General features: G+C 41.9%; 1 protein-coding gene across 2 annotated transcripts in view; it reads right to left on the bottom strand.

Annotated features, from left to right (window-relative positions):
- LOC148032056 (uncharacterized) overlaps positions 1-20959 on the bottom strand; it is a 30043-nt gene extending 9084 nt beyond the window's left edge. Inside the window, exons 1-3 of one of the 2 annotated variants that reach the window (XM_087682678.1) lie at positions 20685-20958; positions 19108-20460; positions 18961-19020 (exon numbers count right to left, since the gene is read on the bottom strand). In XM_087682678.1, the coding sequence (XP_087538804.1) occupies positions 18961-19020; positions 19108-20442 (1395 nt within the window). In that variant the 5' untranslated portion in view covers positions 20443-20460; positions 20685-20958. Of the gene's footprint in view, positions 1-18960; positions 19021-19107 lie in introns of both variants that reach the window. The other variant, XM_087682677.1, reaches the window with a different exon arrangement.
- Between the last annotated feature and the right edge of the window lie 980 nt (positions 20960-21939).

The raw sequence follows: 21939 nt of genomic DNA, 5'->3' as shown, positions 1-21939 counted from the left end.
ATCAAATCATATCCGAGGCATCAAGGAAAATGTATTTAGACATGCAGGTCTGATTTTCCAGCCACTGAAAGCATTAAATTCAACATCCAATCTCAGGGCAAATGCATGCCAAAGATAAGGGCTTATGGATAGCAAGTTTATAGGTCTAAATTACTCAATTTGGCAGTGAATTGAAGGTATATTGGTTAGGGTAAAGCTCTAAGATTGTTCGACAATCAAGGTTAAGGCTTTATTCAACGAATTGGATCGGTCTAGGACTAAGGCTCCTGCAAAATCTTCATTGGTTGCAATGTGGCAACAATGAGAAACCATGAATGCATTTCTCAATGTCAAGTTGGTCAACATTGAAGAGATTGCGGCTATATATGCTTGAAGACACACTAATTTGAGTGTGTAATTGAGATAAATTCAAAGCTCACCGGTCAAGGTAAGTGAGAGCAACTAAAGACATAGTAGTTGGAGCAAATCTAGTCCATTGAAAAGCCAGGTATGCGCGCAATCATTAGCATAAAGAGTGCTGCTCTATAATAACCACGTTGATCAAATGGGTAGGCCACAAGTAGTTCGTGTAAAGGCTCGTCTTCAATATTAAAGAAATACCATAAGGGGCGCTCACCTTGAGGGCCAATCTAGTCTCATCTACTATGCAAGAGCTGAAACCAACCTTCCTTCTCGAAAAGGGTGGTAATTCCTTGATCAAGCAGTTAATTACAGCAATCAGCAAATGAACATAACTTAAATTGCACAAATTACCTTGATAATTTCGGATATTAGACGCCCTGTTAGCCCCAAAGCTAACACCCCTTTTCGTATTTCTTTAACTTGATTGCTAATGGAATGAGTACAAGCTGAGATTCACAATCTCCTTTGTTGTTCCAAAAGCCCCTTTGGTGTAGCAACAATCAGTAATCAATTTAGGCCGATTGCCCCATGATTTTTCACCCAGGACTTGCACGAACGGAACCTCTAACCAGCCAAATGCCGCCCCAAATTACAATGAATGGGCTAGCATCTAAATTCCCTTAGAATTACATAAATTTCAGGTGCTGAATTTAGTGTACAATGCATCCACTAATTGGCACAGATCCTGAGGTGGCTGTCAAAGCCTAATTTCTGCAAAAATTTAGGGTTTACAACAGAGATTTCTCTACTATCCACCAAATTTGACTGAAATCTAATCCAAAAGGCTGAGAAATGCTGAGATTGACTAAGCACAAGCTGGAGAAGGTGAGAGAATGCCAAAAGAGAGAAAATCAAGAATTCTTTGCAAGAAAGGCCTTCATATTGGCTGCAGCCTATGTCAAATACTGCCCAAGAGTTATTGCCTACTACCCAAGATGCCAGAATTTGCTGTCGTTAGCCATCAACTATTGTTGCCAACTCTAGGAAGCCTCAAAATTGCTATCACTTGCTGATGATTAGTCTTCGCCTACCCCTGACTATCTCATAAGGTCCTCCAATGACTGTAGACCAGACGAGCAACATGTTCTCCCTCTCTCTTGCAAGCTGAATGAACTAAATGCCTCTCTTCAACCTTGCATCGGCATTTTTGCCAAGTAGCAACCTTTTAATTTCATTTTCCAACATTATCAAACCATTTAATTAATTTTCAGATTTAAACATTTTTAAAAATTAAATTTAGCTTTTCTAACCTTGCCCAAAATTAAATGTGCTCCTCTATAATTTAATTGGCTAGGCCATTTGCAACCTAGAGTGACCCCCAACCTCTATTTGACCCTCAGACTAGCATTAATCAATTAATTAATAATTAACGCTAGTCCCTAGTGTCACCCCACTGACACTTATTGGTCAAACCACTGTCCTAGGCTCACATCTGATAGCAACTAACCACCAACACCCAGTCACCATAACTCATCACAACTTTTGACCCATTGCATCCTCGAGGTCCTTGGCTTGTTACCATGAAATAACTACCATGTGCAACATGTGCTAAACAACCTTGCACATTTGATTAATAACTTAATCAAATGTTATCAGCAAGATTAAAGCATCTCAAAATTCCATGCCCTCGTAACAGACCTCCCCCTTGAAATCCTTGCAATCGTCCTCAATTGCATTGCATTGTGCCAATGGAAAAGCGTACTGCACTAGAATTTCCATAAGGCATCACAATTACAACATTGCATACTATTGTCCAACCATGCTACATGCCCCCAAACCTTGCTGAAAACCAGCATAAACAATCGAGAACTCTTGCTAGAAACCCATTGGATACCTCCATAGCTCGTGTTTCTCAACAGTTCTGACTTTTAAACCATAATAAAGCATATTTTCAGTACAAACCATGGCTGAAACTGTCAATGGCATTTGCTAAAATGTTGTTGTCCATGGAACCAGCTGTAAACTATTGAGAACTAATGATAAACTCACCACTTGTTGATCTGAGAAGTGATTTTTTATTTTTATTTTTTTTTTTAAATAGCTGGGTGCCTAATTGGACTCAAAGGCAGAACCCTGTGCCACTAGCTTATGATTTTGCTACTTCCTTTAGGACCAAGGTCCTTGGAAGACTCCTCCCAATGGACAAAGTGTGGGTAGACACCTAGCACCCCGGTTCAAGGATTCAGGTAGTGTTGTACTCTCACCAGCTAAAACCGTCGATCCCAGCGGGTTCCCTCAAAGGGATGCCATATCCCAAGTCGGGCATCAGCTCAAAGGATTTGAGAACTGATCACAAACTGCTGCAAATGTGACCCCAAACTGATCACAAACTCATTGCAAAAACTAGCCAACAATCAACGAAAAAAGTGATGCAAAACTGATCCCAAAAGTGACCATAAACGGTTCTCATACTCATTAAAAGCTGAGCTGAAACTGATCAGAACTTTTATCTCAAAATTGAGGCAAAAGCTCATTGCAAACTGATCATAAACTAATGCAAAAGCATAGTTTCAGTGCCTGAATGAAACTCATACTCATCTACATACATCTCACAGTGACTAATACACTAAGTAGTGACCTCATAGCAAATATATTGTCAACACAATACCTTGGATGCATGCTGAATACATCTGAGATCCACTACATATGAGAGCTGTCCACAACTCGTGGAGTGGAAGTGCTACTTCCCCCTTGAGCATTAGGCAATGCTCCGGACCCCTGCTCTACTGAACCTGACTAAGCCCGAGAACCAAAGTCAAATCTAACTGAAAGGCATCTAAGTAAAGCTGCAACATCTAAGGATGGTTTGCCAAGTCATCCTCTTCCATACATTTTGCATCTATGGGTTTAAACAATACTAAAGCTTCACCAAGAAGCATATAGAAACTTTACCTCTAAATTTACTTGCCTCGAAACCTCCACTAGGTTGTAGGCCTTTCTTCCCCTTAAGCATTGCGATACTTTATACTTTCACATGACTGCAATTCCAACTTAACTAATATGCAACATTGCATCCAGTTGACCAGCCCCTCATATGTACCTAACATGCTAGGAGCACCAAATGCATTAGGAAACATTCTTTTTTGCATACTCTAGACCATTGCAATGTGACTGTGTATGGGAATTTGAATACTACCAACCATACCAATATACATTTTCCCATACATTCCATGCATTACTAGCAATATTTTTCCACATGACCAACAACCTCATGCCAACATTATATACATGGGGTTATGCATATTATCAACCATACCTGAATACATTAGGCCTTGTACACCACGCATTGGCTACTACATATCATAAGTTGTGTCACACATCTTTGTATGAGGTCCCTGATCCACCATAGCATGGAAAGTAGTGCCACCACAAAAGTAACCTAGCTGCCCCATAATTGCATGCATGCCTTGCTCTCCAAAAAGCATTGGATTGGCATTTCAAGTTGGCCTTGCATATGCATTAATTGCCCCACTAGTATCATTTGCTTATGCTCACTACTTACATTTGGAATATCATGCTATCGTATTGGCTCTTCCTTCAATGTATCTTGTTGTCCTAAAGCTCTCTTCTTGCCTTTGTTACTCTCCTTTAAGGATTCAAAAAGTGCATAAACCGAGGATCAATTGCCAATTTCATAAACGTTTAAGCTACTATCCTCAACTGTTCTTTAAGCTGGTCATCAAATTCCTCTTCCTTTTGCTAATCATCAGCTTCTGAAGGCCTAGAAGGATCCACATCTTGCCCAACAGCAACATTTTCAGCTTGTTATCCATGGTCCGAGCTTTGTTCTAGATCAAGCATTGCATTTTCTTCATTCCCATGTGAATGTTCATATTGAGAGATATCATCGTTGCTTAATTGCATCTCACAGTATAAAGACATATTGCTGGAATTTTGCAGCTGAGAGCAAAAATCAGCACTAGCACAAAGCTTTGGCTTGCAATCAAGTGCCTCGAGCCCACCAAATCAAAGAATTGAGTGATATCCCGACAATGAAACCATGAAACCAGCCTTCCTCCTCGGAAAGGGTGGTAAATAACCTGATTAAGCACTAACTACAGCAAGCCTAAAATTCACGTAAACTGAAAACACACACTTTACCATTTTAATCTTGGACATTCTTGCTATAATGCCCAGCTGAATATAATTTCAACACTAGATCAAAGCTTTTGACCTTCAAACAGGTGTCTCGAGTCCACCAAGTCATGGGGATTGATGGTATCTCGGCAATGGAACTATGAAACTAGCCTTTCTTCTAGGAAAGGATGGTAATTCCTTGATCAAGCACTTAATTACAGCAATCAGCAAATCTACATAGCTTGAATTGCACAAATTACCTTAATAATCTCGCACATTGGACACCTTCTTGGCCCCAAAACTGCCAACCTGCTTGAGCACTAATTATAGCAAGCCTAAAATTACTGAAAATGCACACTTTACCCCTTTAATCTTGGACATTCTTGATGTAATGCTCAACTAAATACAATTTTAGCACTAGAGTAAAGCTTCTGACCTTCAATCAAGTGTCTCAGGCACACCGAGTCAGGGAATTGATTGTATCCCAGCAATGGAACCATGAAACCAGCCTTCCTTCTTGGAAAGGGTAGTCATTCCCTGATCAAGCACTTAATTGCAGCAATCAACAAATGAATATACTAGTGCTTTGCATACTAGGGGCAGATCACAGCAGAAAGGCAAATCTGATAGCAAGGGACGCAGTAAATCACATGGCAAAGATGTTGAATACCACCATTGTGGTAAAACGGATCGCTTTAACCATGATTGCTACAAATGGAAGAAAGAGAAAGGAAAAGGCAATAAGACAGATGATGCAAGGAAGAGAAGAAAGAGGGACAACCCAAGAAAAGCAGTGTCAAAATTGAAGAGGTGAACATAGTCACTCATGACTGTGAAGACAGTGGGAATGACGTACTTTTGGTCTCTTCACACTTTGGTGCACATGCTTTACTTGTAGATACAGATAAGGACAGGCATACATGGATTCTCAATTCGGGTGCTTCCTTTCATGTCACCCCTCATCGAGAGGGGTTCTCTGCCTATACAGGGGGTCGACATGGTATTGTCCATCTTGGAGACAACTATGCATGTGACATTGCAGGTATTGGATATGTGCATTTACAATTTCAGCATGGCTCTGTCTTTACACTACAGTATGTACAGCACGTACGTCAACACAAGAAGAGCTTGATTAGCACAGGGCAGCTAAATGATGATGGTTTTCATACCACCTTTGGTGTGTCAGAAGTGGAGCAGCGGTGGAAGCATAAACATGTGCTGAAATAAACTGCTGAAACACAAGACAAAAAGAGAAAAGAAAAAAACACGATACAGATGAGAACTCAGATGTATGCACAGGAAATGGAATCCATATATCTGAACACGAGACAGTCGCATACAACAGTGAGTCACTGGCTGCGTGGGCACTGGCACTGGCTCCTCTCTCCACAGAGTCTGCAGATGGTGAAGATGAAGTGACTGACTGAGGAGGAGCCACTGAGTATAAATAGGCTGAAAAAGTGGGGAGCAATAATGCTGGTCGGACAGCATTTAATGCTGGCCGACTGGTGCATAAAATGCCCCGATGGCATAAAATGCCACACCAGAAAAATACCTAAAATACCTAATAAAAATGCCCAGCTCAGATCAAGCTCAGACTCACACATGAGCTGACAAATACTCTGCTAACACCCTCTCTCAGATCATGAGTGATCTGATACAATACAATAGTACAATGAAAAGGGATCAGAAACTATACAACATAGAACCACCAAGGAGAACCATGGATACCCAAGCAGTGGGTGATCAAGCCACCACCAAGGTGCCTCGGAGAGAACCTAATGTCGATGTCGATCGTACCAAACACCTGAAAATAGAGAAGATCATAGCATGTCTCTGTGTCCATCACCAATGTCTCGCAGTAGCATACAAGACCAGCCTGTCAAAAATGCCTCTGAACATATGTAACCATGGAGTCCCTGCCTTTGGCCAGACCGCCAAAGTGTCCCCTCATGTGAGCTCCAGACGAAAGCCTCCCGCTCTCTATCAGATAACCAGCTCAGCATGAACATAGATGTCAATCCCAGCTCCAGGATTTGATTCCGCCAGACTGAAGTCGATGCGTCAGGGACGTCCCTCTCTGGAACCTGTGCACCTGTATAAAAATATAGATGAGGCACGGCTGCCCCATCTGAACACCCGCTCATACTCCCTCTCTGGCACAAGAGAGTCGTGAGGGATGACCTCATCACCATCACTAGAAAGCAGCCGAGGAAGGGGCCACCAAGCCCTTCCCGCGATCCGAAGAAGAGGAGCCCTTCCGCACCTTGGACTTCACCTTGGTCGGAGGAGCGGAGTCGGAGTCTGATGAAGGAGAGGACTCATCGGTAGAGTCAGCATCCCGCTTCGTCTTCTGCTCCTTCTTCCTGGAAGCCGCTAACTTCTTGCAGTCCTTCCGCAAATGTCCCTTCTTGCCACAGTGGTAACACTGGGCCTTCGACTTCTTCTTCCCGTCACCCCTCTCTGAAGCTACATAAGCCTCACCTCCATAATGTGCCGGAAGCCGCCCCTGTAATCTCAAGGATGTCGCATGGTTGTCCTCATCAAAATCTTCAGGAAGAAGAAAAGGACGGAGAGGTCGAGCAATAGCTCCACAGACGATATACCATAGCCGCTTCTGCACAAACCAAGCTTTCATGACAGCACTCCATGTGAGAGAATCAGGTCCATGTAACTTATCATCAGTGGAAGTGCACGTAGGAGCCATATGGAGAGGATAAGAAGAGAAGTAGAGAAGAGATGGAATTTAGAGAGGAAACACAGCCAAAACACAAGCACAGACTACAGAAAATGAGAGTTCACATGCAATAGAACCCAAAATCTGATCAATAGAAGACAAAATCTGCTGCAGAAAGTCAAAAAATCAGTCAAAAACTACCAAAAACAGAGAAAACGGCCTGAAGTAACAGTCACCCAGCCACAAGAGATGCTGAATCAGCAAAACGCAGACTGTAAATTGCAGAAAAACAGGTAGAAAACTGTCGCCAGCAGCTGTAGATGAAAAAACGCAGGCTGCAGAGGGTGCGTAGGCAACAGGCGGTGGCAAAACTGCAAAAAACGCAGGCTGAAAACAGCCCCAAAACAGGTCGCCTGGCTGCGACAGCAGTCGTCTGATCAGCAGGGGTACAAAACAGTCCTGAAATCAGCAAGAAAACACAGCAGAAACACAAATCCTGAAAACTGATACCATGTCAGAAGTGGAGCAGCGGTGGAAGCATAAACATGTGCTGAAATAAACTGCTGAAACACAAGACAAAAAGAGAAAAGAAAAAAACACGATACAGATGAGAACTCAGATGTATGCACGAGAAATGGAATCCATATATCTGAACACGAGACAGTCGCATACAACAGTGAGTCACTGGCTGCGTGGGCACTGGCACTGGCTCCTCTCTCCACAGAGTCTGCAGATGGTGAAGATGAAGTGACTGACTGAGGAGGACCCACTGAGTATAAATAGGCTGAAAAAGTGGGGAGAAAAAATGCTGGTCGGACAGCATTTAATGCTGGCCGACTGGTGCATAAAATGCCCCAATGGCATAAAATGCCACACCAGAAAAATACCTAATAAAAATGCCCAGCTCAGATCAAGCTCAGACTCACACATGAGCTGACAAATACTCTGCTAACATGGTGATGAAAAATGGAAGATCTGTAAGGGATCTCGAGTGATTGCCAGAGGTTATAAAAGTGATACTTTGTATCCTCTCCATGTATCTAGTGTAAGTGATCATGTTGTTGCCGTGATTGAGCAGCCAAGCGTTTCTTTGTGGCATGGCCGGTTGGGACACATGAGTCAAACAAGAATGAAAGTGCTTTCTCATTTGGGTTACTTGCCTTGTCATCGTTATGCTAAGTTTGAGCATTGTGATCATTGTATTTATAATAAACATATACAAACGTCTCATAAAAAATCTCTTTCTTTGAAATCTTCTCCTCTAGAGTTAGTACATTCAGATGTATGTGAGATGCCACGATTATCTTTAGGAGGAAAGAAATATTTTATCACTTTTGTCCATAATGCTACACCAAAGATATGGGTTTATACTATTCGCAACAAAGATGAAGTGCTTGACAAGTTCAAAAAATTCTTGACATTGGTTGAAAATCAAACTGATAAGACACTCAAGTGTCTTCGCTCTAATAATGGTGGGGAATATGTGTCCAAGGCCTTTCAGGCATTTTGTAACAGCAAAGGGATAAAGAGGGAGCTCACTGCCCCTCATAATCTACCCCAAAATGGAGTTGCAAAGCATATGAATCGCACCATATAGGATAAGGTCCGTACAATGCTGTCTCATACTGCATTACCCCATGGTTTTTGGGCAGAGGCTATTATGACAACCGTACACTTAATTAATCGATCACCAAACAGGTCTTTGGGAGGGAGAGTTCCCCAAAAAGCGTGGTCAGGCAAGCCATCCTCATATGCTCACCTAAAAGTGTTTGGCTGCAAGGCTTTTGTGCACATTCGTAAAGAAAAACGCAATAAACTTGAGCCAAAGTCCTGTGAATGCATTTTCCTAGGATATGGTGATGAGGGTGAAATGGGGTATAGACTATGGGATCCCAAGAAAAGGAAAGTAGTACACAGCAATGATGTTATCTTCCGGGAAGATCACATGCATAAACAGCCTGAAAAGATTGAGGAGGTCCACAGGGTTGTATTCCAAGAAGAAATACCTTTTGGACAGCAAAATGTGCCCATTGTACAGTAGCAAATACCTGCTGTAAATGAACCTGTAAATGCAGAAAATAATGCTGGAAATGATCGACCAGCTATTGCCCATGATAATGAGCCATTACATGTGCAAGAACAGCCATGACAACAAGCTGTTAATGCTGATTTGTAGGCTGAAATGCCAGGACAGCAAGCTGAAAATACTCAACAACCAGCAAACAATGATCATTGGATTAGGAGATCGTCTAGGGCTACTAGACAACCTGACAGATTCATTCCTAGTGCAAATAATGTGGCTGATTATATCATGTTGACAGACTGTGATGAACCGTCTTGCTTCAAGGAAGCAATGAACAAACAAGATAGCAAGAAATGGTAGAAAGCCATGTTGTCAAAAATGGAATCTCTTGAGAAAAATGGCAGAAAACACTTTCATGGAAATGGGTTTACAAGATGGTCACTTCTGGTTCCTCACCAAAGTACAAAGCAAGATTGGCTGCAAAGGGGTACAAACAAGAGCATGGAATTGACTTTGATGAGATTTTCTCTCCTGTAGTCAAGATGACTACATTGAGAACCATTTTAGGCTTGGTTGCAGCTGAAGATATGGAGCTCATACAGATGGATGTAAAGACTGCATTCTTACATGGTGATCTACATAAGGACATATATATATGTAGCAGCCTAAAGCATTTGTTGAAAAAGGGAAAGAAAAGATGGCATGTAAACTCAAAAGAAGTTTGTATGGGCTGAAACAAGCACCAAGAGAATAGTATCATAAGTTTGATACATTTATGCAATCTCAAGGTTTCCATAGAAGTCAAGTGGATCACTACTTGCACACTAAGAAGGTAGCAGATGGCAGCCTGATTATCTTGGTTCTGTATGTTGATGACATGTTGATTGCTGGCAGGGATACTCATGCCTTGGATTCACTGAAACAAAGCCTTCATGGCAGCTTTGATATGAAGGATCTTGGTGATGCAAATCACATTCTTGGTATGCGAATACTCAGAGATAGGTCAAAAAGGATTGCTCTATCTATCTATCTCAACAGGAGTGTATCTCCAAAGTTTTGCAGCGTTTCAATATGGAGGGGGGGAAAACAATTGGGATTCCATTGCCTCCATATGTGAAACTCAGTGCAGAGGACAACCCTACATCTGATAATGAAAAGGCTGAAATGGCCAAGTTCCCATATGTTTCAGCTGTTGGCAGTTTGATGTAAGCTATGGTTGCTACACGTCCTGACATTGCCTTTGCAGTGGAAGTGATTAGCAGATACATGGCAAACCCTGGAAAGAAGCATTGGGATGCAGTGAAAGGTATTATGAGATACCTCAAAGACACAAAGGAGTTGTGCATCTGCTTTGGAAAGCAGAAGGCATCTATTGTTGGCTTTACGGATGCAAACTATGCTAGTCATGCGGATTGCAGAAAGTCCACTTCTCGATATGTGTTTACTTTCACATGAGGAGCAATCTCTTGGATCTCCAGGCTACAAAAGTGTGTTGCATTGTCTACTACAGAGGCAGAGTATGTGGCTGCCACTAAGGCATGCAAGGAGGCTTTATGGCTTTCACGTCTGGTGGGAGAGCTTGGCATCACAGAGTTACCTATTCTCCATTGTGATAGTCATAGTGCTATCATGCTAGCACAGAATGTTGTCTTTCGTGCAAAGACAAAGCACATACAAGTGAAGTACCACTTCATTAGAGATGTACTTGACAGCAAGAGCATTAAGCTTGTCAAAGTGCATACAGATGATAATCCTGCAGACCTTCTCACGAAGGGTCTTCCAGCAGAGCGGTTTGCTCATTGCCGACAGATGATGGGAGTTGGATAGATATATGTATTTTAGCTTTGTACATACCTAGACTTAGCTGATTCTTTTCTCCTCTTAAGGCACATTACCTTTAGGTGGGAGGTTGTTGGGAATAAAGGCCCTCGTGCCTTTAAATGTGCTCGGGTGTGAACACACCCTTAGCACTTGTACTTACACATATATATCTATCTAAAAACCTAAAGGTACTCTCTCATCATTGTACCAAAAATTGTGCACACTCTGCTTTGCTCTCTCCCACTCTTTGTCTCTCCGAGCCTAAGGAACACCTATTGTCTCGATCTTTGTGCTGACCCATCACTACAAGTTTTTGGGCCTAAGAGAGAGTATTGAGCTAGCATAAGCATTATGTGTTGAATTCGCCACTTAAACATCCCCAAAAATGCTTAATTAATGAAATCCCTAAAATGGTGCATAGTTTGAGAGAGTTTTAAAATGGTGCGTAATTTGAGAGCGTTACATGTTGAATTCACCACTTAAACAACCCCAAAAATGCCTAATTAATGAAATCCCTAAAAAGTTGTGTGGTTTGAGAGAGTTTTAAAATAGTGTGCAGTATGAGGTTCCAAAACTTTCTATAAATAGGTAGGCTACCCTACATTCGATGCAATCTCATTTTTGCACGTTTCATGCCCTCTAGCTTCGTTGGCTACACCCTGATCGCAAAGCACATCCTGGCAAAGCTTCCCATTGCTGTCTACATCCATCATGTGTCTATTTTTAGACTTCATCACACAATTTTCAACGCCCTCTGCTGCTGTCCAGCCCTGACCACTGCAACATACCACTCTCCTACTACCGTTGGCTGCACATGGCATCCAACTACTGCATTTTCACTTGTTGGCTGCCGTATAGACTGCCATGTCATCACCTACAGCTATGTTTATTATTCTCTCTCTCCTCTGTCTATCTGGCACTGATCCAACGCCATACACTACTGTGTTTGCTATTATCCAACATCTAAAGGCTGCCTAGCGTTTTGGGATCTGTCAGGAGTACGACACACTCTTCTGCTCAACACCTCTGTTTCGATCCTCAAGACATGAGAGTTCGAGGTAAAGTTTTCATTCTTGCATGGTTGTTTGCTACATGAGCATTGTATATTTACTATTCAATCATTCATTCAGATTCCAATGTGTTTATTATCTTTGAGTTACCCTAACCCTAGCTGTGTTCTTTTGAGTTTATACTTTGTCGTATGCTTTCATTTGTGTTTCTGCATTAGGGTATTTCTTCGCATAACTACCATCTTGCACAATGGCACATTGCCAGTACATGGAGTAACAGCAATTGGCTTAGTTACTTGGAAACATATATAGACAACTATACATTGAGAATATATGTAGTAACGGCAGTATCCTTGGTTACTGGGAAACTCATTTTGTACGTCATGTTGGATCTTAACTATTTAATCCAAGTCATTTGTAATGTTTCAAGAGGGGGGTATGTCACTACAATGAGAAATGGGCTAATGATTTAAGTAAAATACACTCTAGTTCTGGTATCCCTTGTTTTTCGCATGCTAACCATTGTGCTAACAGTGAAGTATTTAACACCGAGCATGTTGTGGAACAAGTGTGCAAGCTATGTGGTACTATCAAGGCAAAAGGAATAAGGGCAATGTGAAACTTTCATTAAATTGAAAGTTTGCACCTTAGAAATGCTAATGCCAAGTCAATAATGACAGTGCCAAATGATGGAACATGAGCCAGGCTGCAAAAATTAAGGTACCAACAGCCCTTGACAAACAAGTGACACCAAGTGATGGAGGAGAGCCAAGCTGCAAAAACACAAGTCCCAGCAACCCTTGTGACAGATGAGTGATGCCAGGTGATGGAGGAGGAGCTGGCTGCAAAAACACAAGTCCCAACAGCCCCCATGATAGACGAGTGATGAAATCATTGATGCTCGATGATGTAGACTGTCGCTAGAGGCTAGGATATTGATACTGTCATGAGGACATGTATTTTTGAAACCTCACTTAACAGGTACTTGGTGGTATCTGGTGCCAGTTGTCGACCTAGGTCATCCATTTCGCCATAAGTGTCACTTGGTGACACTAGAGAAGTGGCGTTTAATGGTACCTAATGCCAATCTAATGGTCAAAGATGACGCAGAGACACTCATGAATACAAGTTGCCTAGCCAATTTAATTATTGGCCAGTCAGACTATTTTTTAGGGCACCGAAATAATTATTAGATTAATTTTTAATATTTAAATACTAAAGTTTAATATTTCATTATGAAAAATGTTGAAAAAACCATTTTGGAAGCCTACCACTTGTCAAAAATGCCCATGCAAGACTGAAAAACGTCTTTAGAGGCTAGAGAGAAGCATTTTTATAAATTCAGCCTGCAAGAGAAAGGGAGAAGAGGCTACTTGTCTGATTTGCAACCATTGGAGGACCTTCTGATGCAGTCAGGGGCAGAAGAAGACCAATCAACAGCAGATGACAGCATCTACAGGCTGTTGAGATAGGGCAGCACCAGTAAATGACCGATTTTCTTCAATTCTTTGCATCTACATGCTGTTGTGGCAGAGCAGCAACTGCATTTGACCGATTTTCGGTCATTCTTCGCGACAAAACTCCGAATTTTCTCTCTCTACAGCTTTCCCTCTCATCTCCCGGCAACGGAACCATGTAACCAGCCTTCCTTCCATGGATGGGTGGTAAATCCCTGATTACAACTTAATTACAACAGCAAACAATTAGTGCAAATTTGAAAATACAAATTTACCTACTGATCTTGGACAATGCACACCAAATTGGCCCCAAAATTGGTGCCCTTTCAGTATTTCTTTAGCTTTATTGAAAAAGAAGTTGATTTACAATGGCATTCTCCCAATCCCTTTCGGTATTGCAACTCCCCTTGTTGTTCAAAATCACAAGCAAGTCTTTAATCTGATTTGCCCTTGATTTCAGGCAATCAATTGGCCTTCACCCGCTTTGATGGAGATGCAAATGTCTCAAAATCAATTATTCGTTGATCCCTCCACTTGAATAGGCTAGAAAAAAACAGCATCAACCCCGTTGAATCCAAGTCTTGGAGCTTCTAATCTATGGCACGCTTCCCGAGGCTGCTACTCAACACTAATTTCTGCTGCAAATTAGGGTTTATAGTAGAGAAATCTGAAATTTCTCAACCTCCAAGGATCCAAATGCTATGATCTTCGGAGCAAGGCTGTGAAATGGCAACATTGCGCATTGCTCTTCAACCATTCCTATACCATATAGAAATTCCAATGTAGTACTTTGCTTTTGATGCATTTGGCAGTGTTATCGAGGACAATTGCAAAGATTTCAAGGGGAAGGATTGTTATGAGGACATGTATTTTTGAAACCTCACTTAACATGTGGATTAATTTTTAGTCAATTTAATTATTGGCCAGTCATATTATTTTTCAAGGCACCGAAATAATTATTAGATTAATTTTCAGTATTTAAATACTGAAATTTAATATTTCATTATGGAAAATGCTGAAAAAACCATTTTGAAAGTCTACCACTTGTTAAAAATGCCCATGCAAGATTGAAAAACATCTTTAGAGACTGGAGAGAAGCATTTTTATAAATTCAGCCTGCAAGATAGAGAGAGGAGAGGCTATTGGTCTGATTTGTAACCATTGGAGGATCTTCTGAGGCAACTAGGGGCAGAAGAAGACCAATCAACAGCATGTGACAGCATCTACAAGCTGTTGAGACAGGGCAGCACTAATAAATGACCAATTTTCTTCAATTCTTTGCATCTACATGCTGTTGTGGTAGGACAGCAGCTGCATTTGACCGATTTTCAGTCATTCTTCGCGACAAAACTCCGAATTTTCTCTCTCTACAGCTTTTCCTCTCATCTCTCGGCAACGGAACCATGTAACCAACCTTCCTTCCGTGGATGGGTGGTAAATCCCTGATTACAACTTAATTCCAGCAACAAACAATTAGTGCAAATCTGAAAATACAAATTTACCTACTGGTCTTGGACAATGCACACCTGATTGGCTCCAAAATTGGCGCTTCTTTCGATATTTCTTTAGCTTTATTGAAAAAGAAGTTGATTTACAATGGGATTCTCCCAATCCCTTTCGGTATTCAAACTCCCCTTGCTATTCAAAATCACCAGCAAGTCCTTAATCCAATTTGCCCCTTGATTTCGGACAATCAATTGGCCTTCACCCGCTTTGATGGAGATGCAAATGCCCCAAAATCAATTATTCGCTGGTCCCTCCACTTGAATAGGCTAGAAAAAAACAGATTCAATCCCATTGAATCCAAGTCTTGGAGCTTCTAATCTCTAGCACGCTTTCCAAGGCTGCTGCTCAACCCTAATTTCTACTGCAAATTAGGGTTTATAGTAGAGAAATCTGAAATTTCTCAGCTTCCAAGGGTCCAAATACTGAGATCTTCGGAGCGAGGCTGTGAAATGGCTATGAGATGAGAGGGAAAGCTGTAGAGAGAGAAAATTTAGAGTTTTGTCGCAAAGAATGACTGTAAATCAATCAAATGTAACTAAAGAAATCTGAAATTTCTCAGCTTCCAAGGGTCCAAATACTGAGATCTTCGGAGCGAGGCTGTGAAATGGCTAGGAGATGAGAGGGAAAGCTGTAGAGAGAGAAAATTTAGAGTTTTGTCACAAAGAATGACTGTAAATCAATCAAATGCAACTGCTGCCCTGCCACAACAGCATGTAGATGCAAAGAACTGAAGCAAATAAGTCATTTACTGGTGCTGCCCTATCTCAACAGCCTGCAGATGCTGGCACATGCTATTGATTGGTCTACATCTCCCCACAGCTGCCTTAGAAGATCTTCCAATGGTTGCAAATTAGACCAACAACCTCTCCTCTCTCTCTCTTGCAAGCTGAATTTATAAAAATACTTCTCTCCAACCACTAAATACGTTTTTTAGTCTTGCATGGGCATTTTTGACAAGTGACAACCTTCTCAAATGGTTTTTTCAATATTTTTCATAATTAAATATTAAATTTCAGTATTTAAATACTAAAAATTAATCTAATAATTATTTCAATGCCTTGAAAAATAATATGACTGTCCAATAATTAAATTGACTAGTCAACTTCCATTTCCGAGTATCTCAGCACCATCTTTGACCATCAGATTGGTATTAGGTACCATTAAACGCCACTTCTCTAGTGTCACCAACAACTGACACTTATGGCCAAATGGATGACCTAGGCCAACAACTGGCACCAACTACTACCAAGTACCTGTGCGACATAACTTATAGCAACTTTTGTCTTTAACATCCTGTGATTTCTTCGGGTCCCGGGCTCGTAAATTTACTTTAACCCCAGTTGCAACTCACATGTGCAACATTTACCTAATCATGTGATTAAAAATTAATCCACATGTTAAGTGAGGTTTCAAAAATACATGTCCTCATAACAATCCTTCCCCTTGAAATCTTTGCAATCAATCTCGATAACACTGCCAAATGCATCAAAAGCAAAGTACTACATTGGAATTTCTATATGGTATAGGAATGGTTGAAGAGCAATGCGCAATGCTGCCATTTCACAGTCTTGCTTTGAAGATCTCAGCATTTGGGCCCTTGGAGGCTGAGAAATTTCAGATTTCTCTACTATAAACCCTAATTTGCAGCAGAAATTAGTGTTGAGCAGCAGCCTCAGAAAGCATGCCACAAATTAGAAGCTCCAAGTCTTGCATTCAACGGGGTTGAAGCTGTTTTTTTCTAGCCTACTCAAGTGGAGGGACCAGGAATAATTGATTTTGGGACATTTGCCTCTCCATCAAAGCGGGTGAAGGCCAATTGATTGCCCGAGATCAAGGGGAAAATCAGATTAAAGACTTGCTTGTGATTTTGAACAAGGGGAGTTGGAATACCGAAAGGGATTGGGAGAATCCCATTGTAAATCAACTTCTTCTTCAATAAAGCTAAAGAAATACCGAAAGGGGCGCCAATTTTGGGGCCAATCAAGTGTCCATTATCCAAGACCAATAGGTAAATTTGTGTTTTCAGATTTGCACTAATTGTTTGCTACTGTAATTAAGTTGGAATCAAGGATTCACCACGCATCCATGGAAGGAAGGCCGCCCAAGCAGTCTAGGTATCCTTGCTTTTGCAAATCCTTCTAACCGTTGGTGCCCTGTTCCACTGTTGTCCACACCTCTAGTGGATATCTCAGCTCATGGAGTTGTCCATTAACCATGCACCTGCTCCAACCCTGCACTGCTACTATGTTTTGTTACACAAGACCTCTACCAGCCATTCCAGAGCTATCCACAACCAAGCGACTGCTGCCACTGCTGCATTTGCTGCTCAGCCCTGCCATCATACAACTGCTGATGTCATCAAAACAGCTACCGCCTGGTCCTCCACAGCTTGCATTTGCTGCCAGAAGCTGCCACCCTAATCAGCTTCTTCCTTCAGCAACTGTTGACTGCTGTATTGCTGCTGCCTGCTTCATCAGTTCAGTCTTCTTCAGCCACAACCCTACATTTTTGAGATAGTGCAGCCTGCACTGCTGTTTACAGCAGCTGATCACTATTTGAAGACTACCTACTGTGATTTGGTATCCATTGACACACTCTCTAGCTCATTTCTGCCCTGGTCCTTTTTGAGACATGGGAATTCAAGATCTTGTATTCACTCTTGCATAGTGTGTTTACTGCATTGAGCATTGATTAATTCTTCCTTATCTCTGAGTTACTCTTCACCTTTGAGTTCCCGAACAGTCCTTTCTAAGGCTGTTTGGGAGTATCATTTGGCTCATCCACATTCGGCCTGGCATCTCTTATGTGGCAGCTTTGTTGCCTTCTTTTATGAAGAATCCCTTTCAGGCTCACTCACGAGCCACTCTCCACTACTCAATCCTACAAGAACTTGTATTAAGAAGGGGTCACTCTTACAAGATGGAGTGATTTAGATAGGGTTGGTGGCATCGACTCTCAACATTCTACTACTAGACACGCTTTCTTTCTCTCTTCAATCACATATACTTTCTTGGAGCAGTAAGAGGCAGCCTATCGTTGCTCTATCATTAATGGAAGCAAAGCATCAACCATTGTATTCTACCGCTCAAGAGGAAATATGGCTCTATCGTATACTTGCGGAGATTGGATTCCCTCAAATGCAACATACTTTACTTCACATCAACAATTAGAGTGTTATCGGTCTCGTAAAGAACCTAGTGCTTGGTGCTCACACAAAGCACATTGAGATTCAATACCACTATGTTTTAGAGTGGATCTTGGATTTTGAGTTGGAGGTGGTACTGTCCTACAGCAGACAATACAATGGATATCTTTACAAAGCCTCTACCACAATCCTCCATGTTTCATTGCATACATCTCCTTGGCCTTCAGCCACTCCCAAGATGTAAGAGGGGGTGTTAAAATTTCATGTTTTTCATGCAGTTCATATCCTGGTTGTGAGGTTCGTCAAAGTCTGATGGAGACCAAGGAGCTCTAACAGCTGTTCATGCATTTGCATTTTAGTTGCCAGCCTGATCATTTCTTCCCCGACTACGTTCACGCCTATCATTGGCAGCATTTCACAGTTTGTGCCACGTGGCAGGCAGACTGGCAACACTTATGCAGGTCAGACAGCATTTTCAACCTCTCCAGCTGATGGTTGGCCATTTTCAGCATTTTCACCCCAGTTTCAGCAGGTCAGCCAGTTTTGGAGCTGCCATCTATTTATAGCTGCCCCTCGGCCTGATTTTTCATCCAGCAGTGCATACCTCCCCTCTTTGTTCTGAGGTCCTCACTGATGCACAACCAGCAGCATGCAGGAGCTGATTGGCACAGTCTTGTATTCAGCCTTCTTTTTCAGATCAGTGCAGTTTTATTCCTTCATTCTCTACATTCATCAAGCCTCTTTCTTCCCTTCGCTCTCCATGTTTGTGATCTTCTTTTGTTGCGCACTCTTGCAATATCAAACCAACCACAAACCAAAAAACAAAAAAGCCAAAAAGGTACCTCCATTTCCTTATGTAATGCTTGAGACTCCGCTGTGTCCACCTCCAATGCAGATCTTTCCTGCTCACAACCAAAGAATAGAAGGTAAAGAGCATTGTAGATTCAATCAAGTTATGGATTTATGAGAACCAAGCAAATAGCATGTACCTGTAAACAAGCCAACTGGTGGAGAGTCAAAAAGTGCTCTCTACATGCTAAGACTTCATGATATCTACCCTCTTTTATAAGGCGCTGTAAAAGCTGCTTGTAGTCTACACTGCTAGCAGACTCCATGACAAACTTATCTGCATCTGACAACTGCATGCTTGGAACTTTGCAGTAGCTTTCTAGGTCCTCAAAAGACAGATTGACATCAAACAATTGTTCTTCCAAACTGATGTTTACAGTCTTGATGAAATTTGGTTGTACAGAAGTAGCTATATTGTCGGCACATCCACTCAGATCAAACTCATGACCAGGCAAATCTTTATTGCCATTTTCCATAACCTTGTTTTCCTCAGTCGCTTTTACATTAGTCTTGACCGCATTGAATGGAAGCTGTAAACTTACATTTTCTCTGGATTCTGCATATAGAGATGAAATTAGGTCTACAAAGTTCCCTGTGCCTGAAGGTTGGGAGCTGCCACTTAAAGATTTACTCCGAGAATGCCCTTGGAAAGGCTTTGCAACAAGGCCTCCAAGATGGACCTGAGACTTCTCAGTTTCCACATCTGCCTCACCAAATAGTGACAATGGAATAGGAGTAGAGATTTTCTCGACAGCAGAATGGCTGCTGTGATAACTCATTGAATGTCTAGAAAGCATGCGTTGAAGAGCTAACCCACTAGGTGATGCTGTAACACCATTGGTCAGACTCTTGAGCTCTTGTTCATCAAACCTCTTTCCAAGCACCCCTATGGAGCCTTCTTTACCTATAGGATCAGGTCTGTCAAAAAGGCTGAAACCATTTGTTTCAAAACCTGAGAAACCTGTGCTAGCACGCGCATTTTGTGATGTACTTACAGCTTCCAAGCCTGTTACCTTGGGAAATTCAAACAAAGCACTTGAAACTCCATCATTCACAGATGATACCGACTCACTCGAATGCTCAAACCAATCAAATGGTTCTTTATAAGCTGATGTTGAATGCTCCACAAATTCCCCCCAATCATCATCAGAACTGCATTCTTGTGGCTTCAGAGTAGGTGGCGCTGAATCCGTGACACCTTCAAGCTTTTCTGAGTGCACCAAGGAATTCCCGTTTGAGAAAGTCAAACTACCCAAAGGATCCTCAAAGCCCTCGCTCACAGATTTACCAATACGCAGGCCGTTTGGTTTTGATGAAAAGAAATCAAACATATCATCGTATGCTTGATATCCCTGTCTGCTGCTGAAATCTGGTGAGTTAGAAAGAGCAACTGGGAGTACATTGGCATGAGACTCGTCAGGTGGTACGGATTTGAATTCGCCAAAATCATCATCCGAATCAGACATACTCATCATGACCGCGTGAGAAGTTGCCTGCATTGAACTACCAAACAATGAGAATGCTGAAGATTCTGTCTTTGAGGGAGTTTCATGTTTAGCAGCTGAGAACAGAAAGTTGAATTCCAGCGACTGGTCATTTGCACGGTGAAGACTGACAGGGTCGGTGGGAGCAGGCATAGAAATCTGTTCCATAGCAGACATCCATTCCATTCAACTTGGAGGCGCTGAGAAACGTCTCACAGGTGACAGAAGCTTACATTGGTTGAGGCCGATGTGCAGCCACAGATGCCACGTTTCCTTCATACGACAAGCAATTCATCCTCGGTGTGGCGGCCTGCACTGTATGTGTACGCCATCCTGCACCGAAAAGCTCAGACCAAATCGGAAAATCAAACGACAGCCAACCTGCTGCTAATTAGATCCAGATCTGCCACTATAATAACTGCGAAACGCAGCGAGCAGTTCCATTGATGGAAATGTTTGACAGAACGCCGAAGTTCAGGTGAATCGACAACAAAATTATTAACCATGCCTACCTATAAAGGATGTGAGTGTGACACCACCATCTCCCTTTTTGCCCCATGTGGCATGGTTACTTGTGGGATTTGTCAATGAAGCTTTAAACGAGTTTTGCTTTTTTCTTTTTCCGTCCCCCAAAAATGAAATTTAGGCCCTAGGGTGTGGGAGTGGAAGGCATTGTGCAACCATTCTAGCCCCTTCTAGTTTCAACCACATGATGGACAAAGTTCACATGGTACAACAGCTTCTCTCACTCCCCCTTCCACGTCACTACACAACTTCAAGATTTTTCTTTCAAACCCCCTCCCTCACACACGGTACGATAGCTCCTCTCACTCCCCCTTCCACGTCACTACACACCTTCAAGATTTTTCTTTCAAACCCCCTCTTTACCCAACAGTTTAGCCCTCTCTAATGTTTCAAAGCAAATGTTTGGCTTTAACAAATCTCGAGCATCCCAAAACAAACCTTTGGCTTCATCGTTCAACCTCATTTACACTATAAAAGAAGCCTTCTTTACATTGGTACATATTGCCTCTTGTTTGGCATGAAGCTTGGCCTTGAAGACTTCAAAACTTGAAGCCAAGCACTTGAAGGGACGCATAATAACACATCTATGACATTCACCAAGCATATTTGCATTTTTCCAATTACCTTTATCAAACCATCTTCTCATTGTTTGTAGATATGAGTGTGGGTGCAGGTGCAACATGTGCAATGAAGGTAGGCTTACACTTCCAAGCCCGCATAATATCACACATACAGACATATTTCTCTTTTCATATCGATGTCCTTTTTTTTGCAAGTATTATGGATAAAAACCAATCTCACATATTTGATCCCAATTTTAATGATGAAGAGATGCCTCTTAAACCATGTTTTCCTTATTTACTTGCTATGCCTTCTCAAACCCACCTTTCTCAAATCCTCCCTCCCCACCCCCCCCCCCCCCCAAAAAAAAAAGGCTTCATGGCCATGTTGAGATCTCCCTTA

The sequence above is a fragment of the Lygodium microphyllum genome, chromosome 8 (genome assembly GCF_053477565.2).
Source record: "Lygodium microphyllum isolate KBCC chromosome 8, Lygodium_microphyllum_v1.1.10, whole genome shotgun sequence".
Taxonomy (NCBI): Eukaryota; Viridiplantae; Streptophyta; class Polypodiopsida; order Schizaeales; family Lygodiaceae; genus Lygodium; species Lygodium microphyllum.
Note: the sequence above shows the minus strand (reverse complement) of the source record. Positions and strands in the feature narration are given on the sequence as shown.